At 42.0% G+C, this 15,619-nt stretch overlaps 1 protein-coding gene and 1 long non-coding RNA gene across 2 annotated transcripts; one reads left to right on the forward strand and one right to left on the reverse strand.

Moving 5' to 3' along the window:
* Positions 1–4,948: 4,948 nt before the first annotated feature.
* LOC101823870 (BPI fold-containing family B member 3) lies at positions 4,949–15,091 on the forward strand. The gene is made up of 9 exons (XM_040745000.1): positions 4,949–5,033; positions 6,753–6,976; positions 8,207–8,493; positions 9,040–9,144; positions 10,702–10,842; positions 11,909–11,972; positions 12,356–12,416; positions 14,052–14,143; positions 14,963–15,091. Exons 1-9 carry the CDS (start codon positions 4,949–4,951, stop codon positions 15,089–15,091), a joined length of 1,188 nt encoding a protein of 395 aa, XP_040600934.1.
* On the reverse strand, positions 5,475–6,211 carry LOC121140272. The gene is made up of 2 exons (XR_005877061.1): positions 6,148–6,211; positions 5,475–5,996 (listed from the first exon to the last, which is right to left on the reverse strand). It is a non-coding gene; the product is annotated as an uncharacterized LOC121140272 (long non-coding RNA).
* Positions 15,092–15,619: the final 528 nt, after the last annotated feature.

Here is a 15,619-nt window from a genome sequence, read left to right on the forward strand (position 1 = left end):
TGTATACTGCAAATACTAGTGTGAAGTAGGAGAGGAGATTTAATCATTACAGGTTCATTGGGAAGAACAGATCAGCCAGGTGGTGGTGGTGCTCATGCTTAATCCCAGTACTCGGAGGCAAAAGCAGAACGATCTCTGAGTTTGAGGCCAGCCTGGTCTACAGAGTGAGTTCCAGGACAGCCAGAGCGGTTACACAGAGAAACCGTGTCTAACCAAGATAAAATAAAATAAAAAAGAACAGATGAAGGAGTATAGTGACCACCAAGTCTTCTTGGTATACTGACCTGGGCTTTAGATTTAAGTAGAGGATGAGTTGAGGCGGCCTACTTTCATTATTTTGTGCTGTAAAAACTGTGATGAAAAGCAACTTAGAAAGAAAGGGATTTATTTGGCTTATACTGCCAGCTCACAATACATCATTGAGAGAAGTCTGGGAAGGAAGTACTGATGGAGAAATACTGTTTGCTAGCTTGCTCACTAACTTCCTTATACAGCCTAGGACCACCTGCCTCAGATGGTGCCAACCAGAGTGGGCTAGGCCTCCTGCATCATTGATAACTGAGTCAACTCTCCCATAGACATGCCCACAGGCTAACCTGATAAAGACAATGACTCAATTTAGACTTTACTCCGCAGGCGATTCTAGACTGTGTGAAGTTGATAATTAATGCTAACTATGATACGGCACATGAGGCAAGTGGTATGCGCAACCGAGCAGTCCTGGTCAAGATGTGGTCTGGCTGACCATTGTCTCAGTTCTGGTTCTGATAGTTGATCTGGCCAAAGTTGATCTACTACCACTTGAAGTGGTCAGGCTGGTTCTCACAAGATGATAATTTATGCTCCAGGGTATGGCCCTATCTTTAAAGATGATTGCCCTTACCTGGCAGGTGGACCATTCCCTAAGACGTTCCTCTTAAATCCAAAGACACTTGTGAGCCCAAGTGAGTGACGAAGCATTTTAGCAGTGTCTAAGTGCCTGCTACAGGGGCCACCATGGTGTCAAATGTCTCCTCCTGGCTGTGCTCTTGCTCTGCTGTACCCACTCATGTAGTCTGTAAGGGAGACTAGTGGGGTACTTTTCATGCCCTTACCCCTCCGCTTCCTTGGCATTTTGGATCTGAGGAGCTCCACAGCGTATTCTTCCCCGCATTTACCATCATCCCTACCAAGACCACACACTCAGGACCTTCTGAGTAGGTCCTGGATGTATGCCTAACCCCACTCACTGTTCCACGCTCATGCTCCTCCTGCCCCAGGTGGGTGAACTCTGCTCTCTTCCCTAACCCCCAGGCTCACTGAGGCTTCAGCCTCCTCTATCTGGCTCAGTCCCTCACAGGTTAGGCTTAATATAGTCAAGGCTGCAGTCCCAGGACAGATGAGTGTAAGGCAGGTGTGTCTTACAAAGTATTTTAACTAATTTTAAAATTTTGAACACATTGCCAGCATATTAAACTGAAGAGTTTCAGTCCCTCCTCTTGTTCTTAGAGCTATAAACTAGACCTTGCTTCAGAGACTGTGGACACAGCAGTGATCAAACCAACCTTGTCAAAAGAACCTGACACTTGGATAGGCAACTCCATTTTGCACTAATATATAAGTCTCTGCTTCTCCTGAAAATGCAAAGTGAGAGCAGAATGGCCCCTTTCCCTATCTGGCAACAGTAGGGGTATGCCCTAATGCTCCCCTTTCTTCATGTGGGTGACTTGCCATCTCCATAAGACACTTGACCATTTAATTCCATCATGGTCAAGTGTAGGGAGAGATCTTAGGTACCTGTAGCACTGACTACGCCCAAATGGGCATGGCCACAGGTACGTAGAAAGTGTGTGGAATAAAGAGCTAGCCTCTTTTCAGGGCTCTGGCCTGGTCTTGGAAAGCTGCAGAGACTAACCTGGGTTACCAGTTTCTCTGGTAAGTAATTTTTCACAATAAATAGCCAACAATACTCTTCCAGTGTACGGTAATATTTCTTTCTCTGGGGTCATGATCTATTGCAGCAATGTAATACCCAGATTAACATTCCTCCAGTATCAGATATGAATCATGAACAAGCTCTTGGTAGTAGAAAAATATTGTAAGGCACTACCATCTAGGCTGTATATAAACAGAACACGAGTGCCAAACCTACAGAGGAACCAAAAGCCCTACCCTTAAAATGACTAACCTGTCTAGGTAGGGCAAAGGCCTATGACCCCTGAGAAGCTAGAAGTTTTAAAAAAGCTGGCTCAGGTACAGCTAAATGCTGGACATATCAAAGAATCTACTAGTCCTTGGAATTCTCCTATATTTGATATAAAAAAGAAATCTGGTAAATGGAGGATGCTTATAGACACGAGAGCCATCATTAAAGTAATTCAGCCTGTGGGATCTCTACAGCCTGAGATGCCCTTGCCTTCTCTGATACTTAAAGGATAGCCTATTATAGTCATTGATATAAAAGATTGCTTCTTCACTATACCTTTACAATAAAAATAGGGAAAAAATCTACCTTCATGGTGCTTACCTATAACAATTCTCAGCCCATTAAGAGATATCAATCGAAGGTCTTGCAACAGGGATTGTTAAATAGTCTCACCCTGTTCCAATATTTTGTGCAAAAACCTTTGGAAATAATTCACAAGCAATTTCCACAATCCATAACTTGTCATTATATGGATGATATATTGTTGGCTGATTCAAAGGAAGGAGCATTGGAAAAGATGTTTGAGACAGTAAAGGAAATTTTACCTCACTGGGGATTACAGATTGCCCCTGAAAAAATACAAAGAGGAGATTCTATCAGTTATTTAGGTTATAAAACAGATATACAAAAAATCAGACCTCAAAAGTACAGATCAGGAGAGATTGTTACCAGACTCTTGTTGATCTTCGAAAACTAGGAGAAATTTCTCAACTACAGATAATTCTTGGAGTAGAATGAATGATTTGAAACATCTAAAAATGGGCCCCAAAGGGGGATAAGTACTTAAATATTCCATGAATATTATCAACTGAAGTTGAAAAAGAATTAGAACGGGTAGAAAATAGAATACTAGAAGCACACATGAACCGTGTGGATCCAGAACTAGACTGTATTCTGGTTATTTTACCATCTAGAGAATACCCCTCAGGGATTTTGATGCAGAGAGAATATATCATATTACAATTGATATTTCTGTCACATAGACAGAATAAAAAACTAAAGACATATATAGAAAAGATCTCTGATTTGATTTTAAAAGGTAAATTAAGGCTTCATCAACTAACTAGAAGGGACCCAGCAGAAATTGTAGTACCTTTAACTAATGAAGAAATTTTCTCCTCATGGAAGGAGGCTTGCTGTAACTTTTTGGAAACGATTAGCAACAATTATCCCAAAACTGAGAGAATCAAATTCTTAAAGAAAATAATTTGGATCCTTCCACATATTATAAGAAAAACATCAATCTCCAGAGTTCCTACATTCTACACTGATGCAAACAAATCAGGTAAAGCAGGATATAAATCAGGAAATATAAGTAAAGTAGTTTAAAGCCCTCACAACTCTGTACAAAAGGCAGAGTTGTATGCCATTCTCATGCTACGTATGGATTTTACAGAGCGTCTCAATATAGTTACTGACTCTCAATATGCAGAGAGAGTCAATTTACACATTGAGACCACTGAATTTATTCCTGATGATATGGAATTAGCTTCATTGTTTATACAATTACAAGAAACTGTCAGGAATAGGACTCATCCTGTATATATATAACACACATCAGATCCCATACTGGTCTTCCAGGCCCTCTAGCACAAGGCAATGATGAGACTGATTGTTTATTAATAGGAAGTGTGATAGAAGCCTCAGAATTTCATAATTTCATAAAAACACCATGTAAATAGCAAAGGCTTAAAGAAGGATTTTTCCATCACTTGGCAACAAGCAAAGGAAATAGTAAGAAACTGCCCTACCTGTTTATTTTTTAATCAAGTTCCATTACCGACAGGCAGTAATCCCAAAGGTATACATAGGAATGAGGGACCCTGGCCAGACCATTTTGCTTCCATTTTATCTTAGTGTTGTTAGAAGGATTTAATTCTGCTAAGTAATGAATCAAAGGAACTTAGCATGAGAACTAGTACAAATAAGTTCCTCAGTAAATGGTAGATTTTGGGTCCATCCACTTCTGCTAATTCACCCATTATAACATAGTTGGGTTGTAGGCTCTGCTTACCTGGGTTTGGATTTTTACTTTGCTACTCATGAGCTGTGTGATGTTGTGCAGGCCATTTTACTTACCACACTTCATATCTTCCCTAAATTCTGTCTTAAAAGGACAGAATTAACAATGATGAAGGAAAAAAATCTTCCCAGTTTTAACTACTTGTGCAGAGGAGCTCACTGCCTAGTGGAGTCTCCCTCCACATCCAGTGCCAGGAACAGTCTTGGAAGGAAAGTAGAAAGCTGCTACTCGTACAGACAGGGAAACTGAGGCTTGGCTCAACCATATTGAGAATGATTGTGAGAATTGCATGTTGCTGGAGTTTTTCTTGTCCTGCCAAGTCCTGCCGTTTTAGCCCCAGATGAACACATAGAGACACTGTATTAATTATAAAACTATTGGCCGATATCTAGGGCTTCTTATTGGCTAACTCTGTCTTAATTATTAACCCATTTCTATAAATCCATGAATTTCCACGTGGCCTTGGTTTATGGGAGAATGCCCAGAGCTATTACTCCTTTGCAGGCTACATGGAGTCTCCTTGTGGCACCTCTCTGCCTACCTTTCCCAGAATTCTCCTCATCTTGACTATCTTCTTGCCTTGAATGGCCAAACAGTGTTTTATTTATCAACCAATAGGAGAAACATATATACAGAAGAACATCCCTCATCAATAACACAAGACCCTAGTACTCTGGGGTCAAACAAATCAGTGTTACCCAATTCATCAACTGTTGTCTCCATAGGTGCTTGCAGTGAACATGAGATTCTTTTGGACATTCTTCTTCCTTGGCTGCCTGCTTACCCAGAGCCATGTTTCATCACAAGATTTCAGCAATGGATTAGGTAAGCCACCCCATCCTTCTTAAAAGTTCTGTCCAAGGAAACCTCCAAAGGGATGAACTGACATTTCTCCTTACATCTGACCCATCAGAATAACAAGATCTTCCAGTGTCTCTGCAAGCTTCTGGAGGCACTGTACCCTCTCCTAGAGACTTCTTGTCCCTTTGGGACCACATCTTGTCATTCAGATCACTTATTTAGTGTAAACTATTTTCTTTCCATTACTATTTTTTCAGCATAGTCTTCCATTTTTACACCTACTTCGAGGTAGGTCTTTTTAGTCTTCAATTCTAATGATCTAAGTCTCATGAAACTTTGCCCTAAAGAACAAAAGTCTTAGCTCTGGCAGCCCCAATATTGAAGGTCCAGTCACTTGCCACAATATGCTCATTAAAGACATGAACAATGGTGAGCAAAGAAGAAAGAGGATATTTAATTGACACATTTCAAAAGGAACAAATAAAGGGGTTTAGTGATCCCCCAAGTTCATCTTTAGGGCTCTAATTTTAGAGTTCAGTAGAGTAAGACTAGGGCAAGGAGCAAGAGGTCTGCATGATGAAGACTCAGGGTCAAGGCGTGATCTAGTTGGTTATTGTCTCCATCCTGGTTCTCCAGAGTGTTCTGAAGTTGTTATTGGTATCCTTTCTCAAAGAGATTCATCTGGTTCTCACAAGACATCAATCACTTCTGCTCTACCTGTGTCCTCCCACTCATAAACCATTGTTCTCATCTGCATGCAGTCTGTCTGTTTTTTGAGGCTTGCTCTTCCTGGAATCCAAGATGTCTGTCAGTTTAAGACAAAGACCTATCCCTGTGCCTTCAACCTTGCAGGGGAAAGAGCTAAGTTAGGAGGACAGATGATTGACATGTCCAGGAGGCAGAAAGCAGGAGTCTGAACCAAAGTCAAAAGTTCAGATATCAGGTCAGGTTTCTCCATTCTTTTTAGCAAAAGCAGTTCCGAAGTGCCTGTTATAAGAACACAGGTAAGAGGTTAAGCAGCTGCTTGGGGAACACACACCACAGACTTACAGTTTCTGGTCTTATGACCAGCTCTTTACAAACAACTCCTACCTTCCAGGTGTACAACCTGGCCCCCTTATCTCTGAGGAGTTCTCACCTGGACTCACATTTACATTTCAGTCTTAGGTCTAATTCTGATGTAGAGCACAGAAACTTCATCTGCTAGAATAAAAATATATAGTTAGGAAAAATATTGATTTTTGGGAGATAATCTATCCTATCTAGCTCTAAGTTCAGACATCACCTGGGCCTCCTAGGTTGCTAAGGTTAAGATCTAGAAGTAGGAGGATATAGCTCAGTGACAGAAATGAGAGCCTTCCCAACATTCACAAAACACTGGGTTTCATCCCCAGCACTAAAGTAAAAGAATAAAGTGTGTGTGTACAAGAGCATGCCCACATGTGTGCACGTGTGTGTGTGTGTGTGTGTGTGTGTGTGTGTTTGTAAATCAAGATCAAGGAAGGTGTGAGAAACCAAAGCAGTTACTCCCTCTTTTCACTATAGGTGATCCAGTGTGATCATTATATATCTGACTTTTCATTGCCTCCTGGGCTCAGGTGCAACATTGAAACTTGGTTCTCCTTTTGCAAGAAACCTGGCTGCAGGGTATGGCCATAGCTGGCTCTTAGTTAAACACCTAATTTCCTGATCCCAATGGAAGCTTGTATCCCAGGATTCAACCATATGTCTCTGTCTCAGCAGACATAACAAATGGAGTCGGTGATGCATTGAATACAGAACTTCTAAATGATGGTGAAGGTAAATACATTAATCCTGGAGATGGCAGTGAAAAACTGGTTCCTATGACTGTTACTTCATCTATAAAAGTCTCTGAAGTCAATCAGGACATCATGGATGAACTTGATCAACTTAAGATGAATATGAATGCTTCAGACTCCCTGGACATAAGTGACATCACCAATCAAGTATCCTCTGGGCAGTTGGGTCAAAAGAGTATAAGCAGTCCTGGTCACTATGGCCACAAGTGCTGAAGAGAGTCCAGACCTTCAGTGAAGGGTGTCATGAACTTTACAGGTAGTGGCTATGCTTATGATACACATCAAGGTCTGAGGCCGAGTCATCTGGTGGCCCAGGTCATTCTGGAGCAGGATCAACAAATGGTTAGCCTGGGACTGGGTCATCTGGTGATGTGGATCAGTCTGAGCAGTTTTAACACATGGCCCAATTGGTGGTAGGTCATGCTGGTTGTTGTGGTAAAGGTGATATTGGATCAATTTTCTAGAATGTTTGGTCAGCCTTGGAGCAGGACCAGTAAACATCCACTGAGACTTTAGGTAATTTAATGGTTTGGATGGAGAGTCAAGGGATGGGAAATTTGGAGTTGGGGTTTTTGGGATTTAGTCAGTCTGGAACAGGATTAATGAGAGGTCTACCTGGATTTTAGTTCGTCCAGTGGCCATGACCAATCTTGACCATAACCATTCAGTAGTCATGGTTAGTTTGGGCTTAGGGTGTCTTTTGACTCTGATCCCTCTGGCTTTAGGTTCTATAATGATTATATGAAACCTAAGGCAAGGCCATCCTTATGTTAGAAATTAAAGCAAACTACCTTTGGATAAGTTTTATAAGGAGAGTTACAGGCTCATCACCATAAGGAGTCATGATAAGGCCCTGTTGTGGGAGATCATTTTGGAGAGAGATATTATTATGACCATATAGACAGTCATAATTTGATCTTAAAGGGAGAGAAGGCTTTTCCTTCAAAATAACAAGACAAAAGTGTTTTCTGACTATTATAGGTTTTCAAGAGTGGGTGGAAAAATTCTATAATATGTGATCTAAACTGGCCTGTCTATGTGCCAGGGTCTGGAAAGCATTGATAAAAGTAAAGTTATAATTCAAGATTGTCCTTGGTCTTGATATCAGGGTGTGTGGGCAGACTCATGGTTGTGCGAGGAAGAGAACTGAATGTGTATGAGGTTCTGTATGCCCTCTTATGACCTCTGTCTGAAGAGATATGTAGCCTACCACCTTGGATCAAGGCTTGGTGTCCCTAACTGCTGTGTCCTCACTGGGGAAGCACCACCTGAAGGTCTTGCTCACGTGGGGACTCCAGGGGGTTATGCCTACCATCAGCCTACCACAGTTAATTTGAAGGCACTGTAAAGAGGTAAGGACACCTCCTTAACCAATAGCTGTCAACACCTGTCCTCAGCCAAGACATCCTGAGTCAGGAAGGGCTGTTGAGCACGGTTATTCTCAACAACCAGAATCTTGTCACGGAGAGAGAAGAGCTACAGACGCTTCTCATGGGTGGCAGTCTATCATTTGGTATCAAAAATGAACTCCTGGAGGCAGCAGGGACCAAGGCTGTGGAAGGCCTGATTTGCAAGGGCTCCCTGGGTGGTCTTTGTGGCCATGGGAGTCTCTCTGGCATGAATGATGTTCTGAAGAACATGAATTCTGGGAACTTCAATAGCTGGTAAGTTTTATTTCTTTAACAATAAAACAATTCTCTAAAGCATTGATCAGAGAAGATTCTAGGTACCTGAAAGACATCAGTTTGACTCTGTTTAAAAAGTTGGTACTGAGAAATCATCACTTTCTCCTCCAAAGCTGCAGTCACCGCCAAGTGTTTCTCTAACATGGTCCATCCCTTGGGTTTATGTGATCTTGAATGAGCTCTGCTATATTATAAGCCACATCAGCAAAGTATGTTGCAGATGCTCTGACCACTTATCCCTTAGTTATCGTCTGTCCCCTTTGTTACAAGCTAATCCTATAGTTACCAGCTGAGGATTTCAGTATGGTATCTGCATTCTCACTTACCATCTTAATCAACTGCAAAGTCAGTTACTGGCTGATGCTTTCCTGGTCTAGGACTTATAGAATTGGGACTCATAATAGAAATCAAGGTCAAGGAGGGGCCGGCATAGGACAGAAGGAAGGGAAACCACTGTAGCCTGAGTGGAGAGCAAAGGAAACCAAATTGGCTTTTCCACTTTACCTCACTCTTCCTCTTCTGTAGGCTCAATGTCACCCGCTTTGATATTGTCCGGTTGTCATGGAAGGTCTTTGCTTCATCCAGTCTTGAACTTAAACTTCAGACCAAGCTGACTATCAACTTTTCAGGGTGAGCAATATGAGGAATGGTATGGCTTGAATCTGAACTACCCTCTGCAGGTTCTTTCATTGAACTCTGGTGATGTCTTTGGATGCTGTGGAGCTTTAGGAGCCTTGGATGGCTCAAGTGTGTCGTTAGAATAAGGCCTTGGAAGATCATAGCCTGTACTCAAGCTCCAGCTGCCTCAATTTCCTTTTCTGCCATGATGTGAGCAGGTGCCCTTTACCACATGATCCCATTACCATGCCTTCCCTAGCAGATGAATTGAAATGTCTCTGAAATTGTGAGATCAAAATAACCATTTTCTGTCTTAAGCTGTGAAGTAACCAATACGGTGAGTAGAGGAAATTCCTAGAGCTAGTGAGTGGTTTTATTGGTGGTTGGTGATTTTTTTCTTTCAACAGACAAGATGACCTTTTGTTTTTCTTAGCATTTTCCCAAGATCTTGATACTGTCTGCATAAATATAGAGTTTCTTAGGATGGCAGTGATGGCAGGTCAGGAATGGAAATCAATTGATTTTGCTTTTCTGCCACATTCTGAGACTGTGTTGAAACAAACTTGGGGAGAAAATTAAAATACAAAAGAAAACAGCCACCAATCTTACAGCAGAGAGGTATTGGGTGGCTTTTAAGATCTCAGTTGGTGTCTTTTCAGTTTTTCCCACAACCATTCTGAAGGTAACACATGCTCCATACTACATATACACCAGGGCACTTGTGAACTGTCCTGTGGCTGACCATCAGGATTGTTCACTGTGTCACTCTTTTAAACTACACCATGATTGATACAAATAACGAATCTGCCAATACTCTGATTATTAGAAAGTTCATGAGCACAACTCATAGCTTGCTATTTATTTATTTAATCATTTATTTACTTATTTGCTGTGCTGAGTGTTAAACACAGGACCTCACATGTACAAGGCAGGCATTCAATTACTGAGCTACATCACCAACATGTAATGTATAGTCTTTGATAAACATTGTTAAATTATCTTACAGAGACCAGGCAATGGTCTAGGATTTGGGCAGTAGTTCCTTTGAGTGCTCCTCTCAGTCCCTATTGTAGGCTTCTAAGGGAAAAGAGACATTATATACATTTTACCCAACAGTCAGCAGAACCTCAGGGAAATTCGATTAGATTATACATGAAGACAGGGAGAGAGCTCAGTTGGAAAAGTGCCTGTGACACAAGCTTGCACACAGGTGGTTGTGGGCATACTATAACTCCAGGAGGAGATACTAATAGTGGTGACATGCATGAGTTCAACAGAGTTCCAGGTGAACAGGGCAGGCATCAGCCTTTTGCTACCACTTTTTATCTTCGAGCCTTGAGCTGTGAATAAGCATTACCCATGTCAATAATCTGTTTTTTATTGACTTTATATACATATAAGACAAATTAAGAGTATATGTAGGAAATCAGGAATACTTTTTGAAGTATGTGTGTCACTTACCTCTCACCCACAAGTACTTACACCTGTTTGCAAGTTATAGTTAAACCCTTAGAGTGTTTGCAGATATGCATGCATGCAGCTTCTAACAGCCTTCTCTCATGCACCCAGGATGCTTTCGTTTCTCAGTGGCTCCACAGTGGATGTGAATATCGTGGTCCCCTTGGATTTGCACCAGACTGAGCCTGGCCAACTCTCATTTTCTGTGAAGAGCTGCCAGGCAGTATTCACAGGGATCCAAGTGAATTCAGGGTAGGTACAAACCCAGGAGAGCTGGGAACCACTAAACTGGACATGGGGTGGTGCTATGCATAGAACAGTCACCAGTCTCCTTGGGATCTGATCAAGATGCCAGCAAACTAAGCCACTAGTGTTCCCTATTTTTAATGCCCTCCTTCTAGTCAAGCTTCTGTCTCAAGGAGCTTGCGATCCCAAGAAGAAGGGGATTTATTCTGGCCAGAAACACAGACCTCTATGGTAGCACCCATTTGTGGAGAATATTGGGTGCTCCCTTTTCCTAGCTCTCACAGAGAGATCCTGGGTAGGAGCTTTGTTGCATAACTTTTAATGCTGGCCTGACAGTTCCTGATGTGCCTGTTTGAGCTTTATAGGGAAGGAGTTGCCTTATATACATCATTCATTTGTCCAGCATATATTGAGCTAATAGATACTGTCGTTTCTGGAGACACACTGGACAACAAGACCATGGGAGATATATATGAGTGAAAATCAAGGGAGAATGAATGGAAAACTTATTTGATGAGAAAGGGATGGATAGATGGGTGGATGGATGAATGGATTGATGGATGGATGGAAGGAAAATAAGTGAGTGCATACATGCATGGGTAGATGGGCATGGATGGGCTCAGGGATAGATTAAAGAAAGAGTAGAAAATGATATATTAAAAAGACATTAGTGGTCTACCTGAGAGGGCTAAGCTAGGTTCACTCAGGGGGTCCTGAAAAATGCATACTTGCTTAACTTAACGTAGTGGTTCTCAACTTTCCTAATGCTTTGACCCTTTAATACAGTTCCTTATGTTGTAGTGACCCCCCATCATAAAATTATTTGTATTACTACTTCATAACTTAATTTTTCTACTGTTATGAATCATAATGTAAATATATGATATGCAGGATATCTGATATACAACCCCTGTGACAGGATTGTTCAACTGCCAAAGGGGTCACAGCATACAGGTTGAGAACCATTGATTTAACAACAGAAGACATAACCATTATTCAGATTGTATATCAGAGTACCTCAACACCCTTAGTAGTGATGATCATTGCCAATGATTTCTTTTCCCTTCCTCAGGATGTTCTCCAGAATGATGGAATCAATGATGAAATGGTCCTTGAACATTTCCTTGCCTAACATAGTAAGTCTGACAACATGGCCCTGGAAGACCCTGGACATGAGCTGTGGAGAAGGCTCTGTAGCTAGGGGGACAGAGGACTAGCCCATGTGGGCAGAGGACAGCTTCATCCTTGAGTTGTGCAGAGTCTTTTTCCTGTCCTTTGTCAAGGCCCCTGCTTCTGAAGAAGGAACAGAGAAAAAGACAGTGGTTGAGTGATGACTGTAACAGGCACTTTAGGCCTGTGTAAGTGGGAGATTGTGATGTGTTTACAATAGACTTTCTCCATCTTATGTGAAAGACTTGTCCTGCAACGTGTCTTAGATTGCAAAAGATTCAGCATGTATATACTAGTCAGGTATGTACAGATACTCTTTTAGCATGGCCTCTGACCCTTTGCATTGCAGTTGTGTCCAGTGGTCCGATTCTGGTTCTACATCATCAACCAACAGTTGACCATTCTGAAAAGTAAGTAGAGCTGTTGCCTGCACACTGCTTTGTTGTATCAACTGCCTGCAGTAGCTACCATCCCTACTCCTACACAGCTGCCAGAGAGAGTCACAACTCAGATTCTCCATTTCCTGGGGATCAATTGCAGATCTCAGGGTATGGTGTCAAGGTATTTCCTGAAGCTAAGTCCCCAGCATTCTCATCCTCCTTTAGTGAACTTCCTAAGTCACCTCCACGTACTCCACAAGGTTTGGAGACATAATGACTGAGTTCTGCAGGACTTCCCACTCCAGCTATCTGTGTCTGATATATATCTTCATCCTCCAGTATAATCACCATGCTTGATTCATCTCAAAGCCTTTGAAGCTCTCTCCCAGAAGAGCCTCCTCCTCAGGACCCCTACAGCCCTTGGGTGCTTCCCCAACCACTCACTGTATTGTGTGAAATGTCTACTTCCTGACTGTCTGTTCTAGTAGCCTGGAGCTCCTTAAGGGGGACTTGGTTGAATTTGTCCTCTTATTTGTCTCACAGTCCAAATTGGGTACAGAGTAGACCTCCCCACCACAAACTTTATTGGTCTATGAAAAGGGAAGGGAAGGAGGGGATGTGGTGGACAGGAGTGAGTGGGAAAGCAAAAATGTGGAATGAGAGATATAAAATGATGGGAAGATGATGGAGGAGTGATGCGGAAGTCCTGTGTATATGTCAATAAAGCACTGTTGGCCAATAGGGAAGCAAGATGGTGGGACTAGGAGTTGAGGAGGATTCTGGGAAAGAGAGATAGAGTCAGTCACCATGTAGCCTCCAGAGGAGTAAGAGGTCAGGACCCTTTTCTCTGGTAAGAGAAATACTTAGATTAACAATTATGGGTTAAATACTTAAGTCAGAGCTAGCCAGTTAGAAACAAGCAAACGGCCAACAGCTTCATAATTAATATAGCCTCCTGTGTGTTCATTTGGAACTGATGTGGCTCTGGAACCAGGCTGGTGGGAAGGCTTCACTCTACAGAGGAGTGATGGATACTTAGAAGGAGGAGAGGGTGGGTTTGAAGTGGATAGTAGAAGTCAGGAGTGATGGAGGGTTATAAAAGATAGACAAATGGGAGTGGAGAAAAAAGCAAACACAAAAGCATTTGAGGAAATGAGGGAGGAAGGATTGATGGACAAAGAGTGACAGTGTTGCAGTGTGCATGTGTGATATATCGATGACGGATTAGTGAAGATTGGAAAGAAGGGTCTTTTAGCAGCTGTGTAGGAAGACAAGAAGAGATGATATGGACTGTAACTAAGACAAGGGAAAAAGTAAGCTACTTAGATGGATAAAGGGGGAAGAAAAAACTGGCAGATGGAAGAGAGATAGCAAGTACTGTAATAGGGAAGGAAGGAGTCTGGTGGGCCTGGAAAAGGAGAGGTCTGCTTTGTAGGGGAGGTAGGTTGCCATTTACAGGCTGAGGGCACTCACTACTCTTACTGGATGATGGTGGGATTCTGTGTCCTCACTCCATACTTAACAATTGGGGAATAATCTCTCTTCTAGACACACCTGCTTGTGACAGGAATGAACAAGGGAGTTTTAACAGCCTCTGTTTGAATCAGTTGAATGTATTCTATCTTCCATTTTTTCCATTGTTTCATTTCTCTTTCTTTCCATCAGATATTGCCTCACTCGGGATGTTAGGGGACAACAACTTAACCAGTACCCCACAGCCTATGTTGTATGAACGTTCTTATCACATGGACTTTAAGGTAAGAACAGCTTTTGGGGACTCAGGGGAGCCAGGTCTCCTCACCTGAGGTCTCTTTGGCTGGAATATGAGCTCTGATTTTGAATGACTGTGTGGCCATTTGCACCATGCCTTCATCTCTGGACCCCAGTTTTCTTGTGTTAGGTAGTGTGATTTTCATAGTCACACATAGTTATCACTGCATGTATCTTCCAGGGTACATGTTTCCTTATGTCATAGCATACCTGGAGTTGGTGTCTCCTATTTAATGGGATAGCATAGTTTAACTGGCAAGTTTTAAAATGTTCTACTGGCCCATTAAGTAGCACATACTTGAATTGATAGTGTTCAGTATTGTGAATATGATTTTCACAGTAGGAACTCAGGAAACTATTGGCTTATTCTGTTTTGCCCTTGATTTAAATAACCAATCAACTTTATTGGTTGACATCTTCATACACAGAGCCTTCAGGGTGCTGGGGCATTTGTCCTGGTGTACTTGGCTATATCCTCTTCATTCTAGCTCTTTTCAGGCTGGGACATAGCCAGGAACTAGGAGAAGTTCCTGTATTCTTCCATAAAGTGGTATTTTTGGATCAATAATCCACTGTCTTTCAGCCCTCAGATATCCAAGGTCATAGTCTTGAGTTCAGAATTTAGGAACAGTATTGTGATAGTTCACTGTTTGACCTGGGCAAAGTCATTCTCATCTCCAAGTCTCCTTTCATTTTCTGTTATCCTCATGTTGTCAAGTTGGTGTCAGGTTTACATGGAACACAGAGCCTGGCGTGTAGTAGGTACATACTTACTGTGAGTTTTTTGTTTTGTTTTGTTTTTCCAGGACAAAAGCTTCCCAGCCTCTTTCATCAATTGGCTGTTTAAAAGTAAGTTTTCTCTCTTAAACCCATCCCAGAATTACCCAATCTTACCTCCTTCTTCAGTGTTGAACATTCTGTGGGAAGAATACTGAAAACAGATATAAAATCATGGAGCCGCAGAACCAGTGCCTGGATCAACCTTACTGAAGCTGGGCTCCTGGAAAGTCAGCTCTTTGGTATTACAGTGGGGTTCCTGAGATAGCCCAATCTAGAGGGATCAGGTTATAAGTGGGTCTTGGAGTTGTTCAGTCCTAGGTAGTTGGTGCCTCAGTCAGGTTTCTGAGTTATCTTATACTTCAGTCACTAAGGTTTCTATGTTTGTAGGATATCCTTGGCAGTGACCAATGTTACAGTGAGGTTCCTGAGAAAACCCACTCAATAGCAATTATGATTACAATGTCACTCTGAGGCTTTCTTATTTACAGTGATTCTTGTTATAGAGGGATTCCAGAAGTAGATAGTGGTAAGTGCTAGGACGGAGTTCCTGGGATAGTCCACTCCACAGAACAGAAAGAACCTGAGCTGGGCATTAGGGTAGGCTTAAGTCCCAGGTCAGCCAATGTTAGTTACTTTTCTTAATGTTGTGACCAAATGCCTGATAAGAAGCAGCTAAAGGAAGA

Source organism: Mesocricetus auratus, unplaced genomic scaffold, assembly GCF_017639785.1.
Source record: "Mesocricetus auratus isolate SY011 unplaced genomic scaffold, BCM_Maur_2.0 Super-Scaffold_100004, whole genome shotgun sequence".
Classification (NCBI taxonomy): Eukaryota; Metazoa; Chordata; class Mammalia; order Rodentia; family Cricetidae; genus Mesocricetus; species Mesocricetus auratus.

Coding starts and splice junctions, on each gene's coding strand:
- LOC101823870 (XM_040745000.1), top strand. CDS start 4,949: ATGAGATTCTTTTGGACATTCTTCTTCCTTGGCTGCCTGCTTACCCAG. Junction 9,145..10,701: donor CTGACTATCAACTTTTCAGG/GTGAGCAATATG, acceptor TCATGCACCCAG/GATGCTTTCGTTTCTCAGTG. Junction 14,144..14,962: donor CTTATCACATGGACTTTAAG/GTAAGAACAGCT, acceptor TTGTTTTTCCAG/GACAAAAGCTTCCCAGCCTC.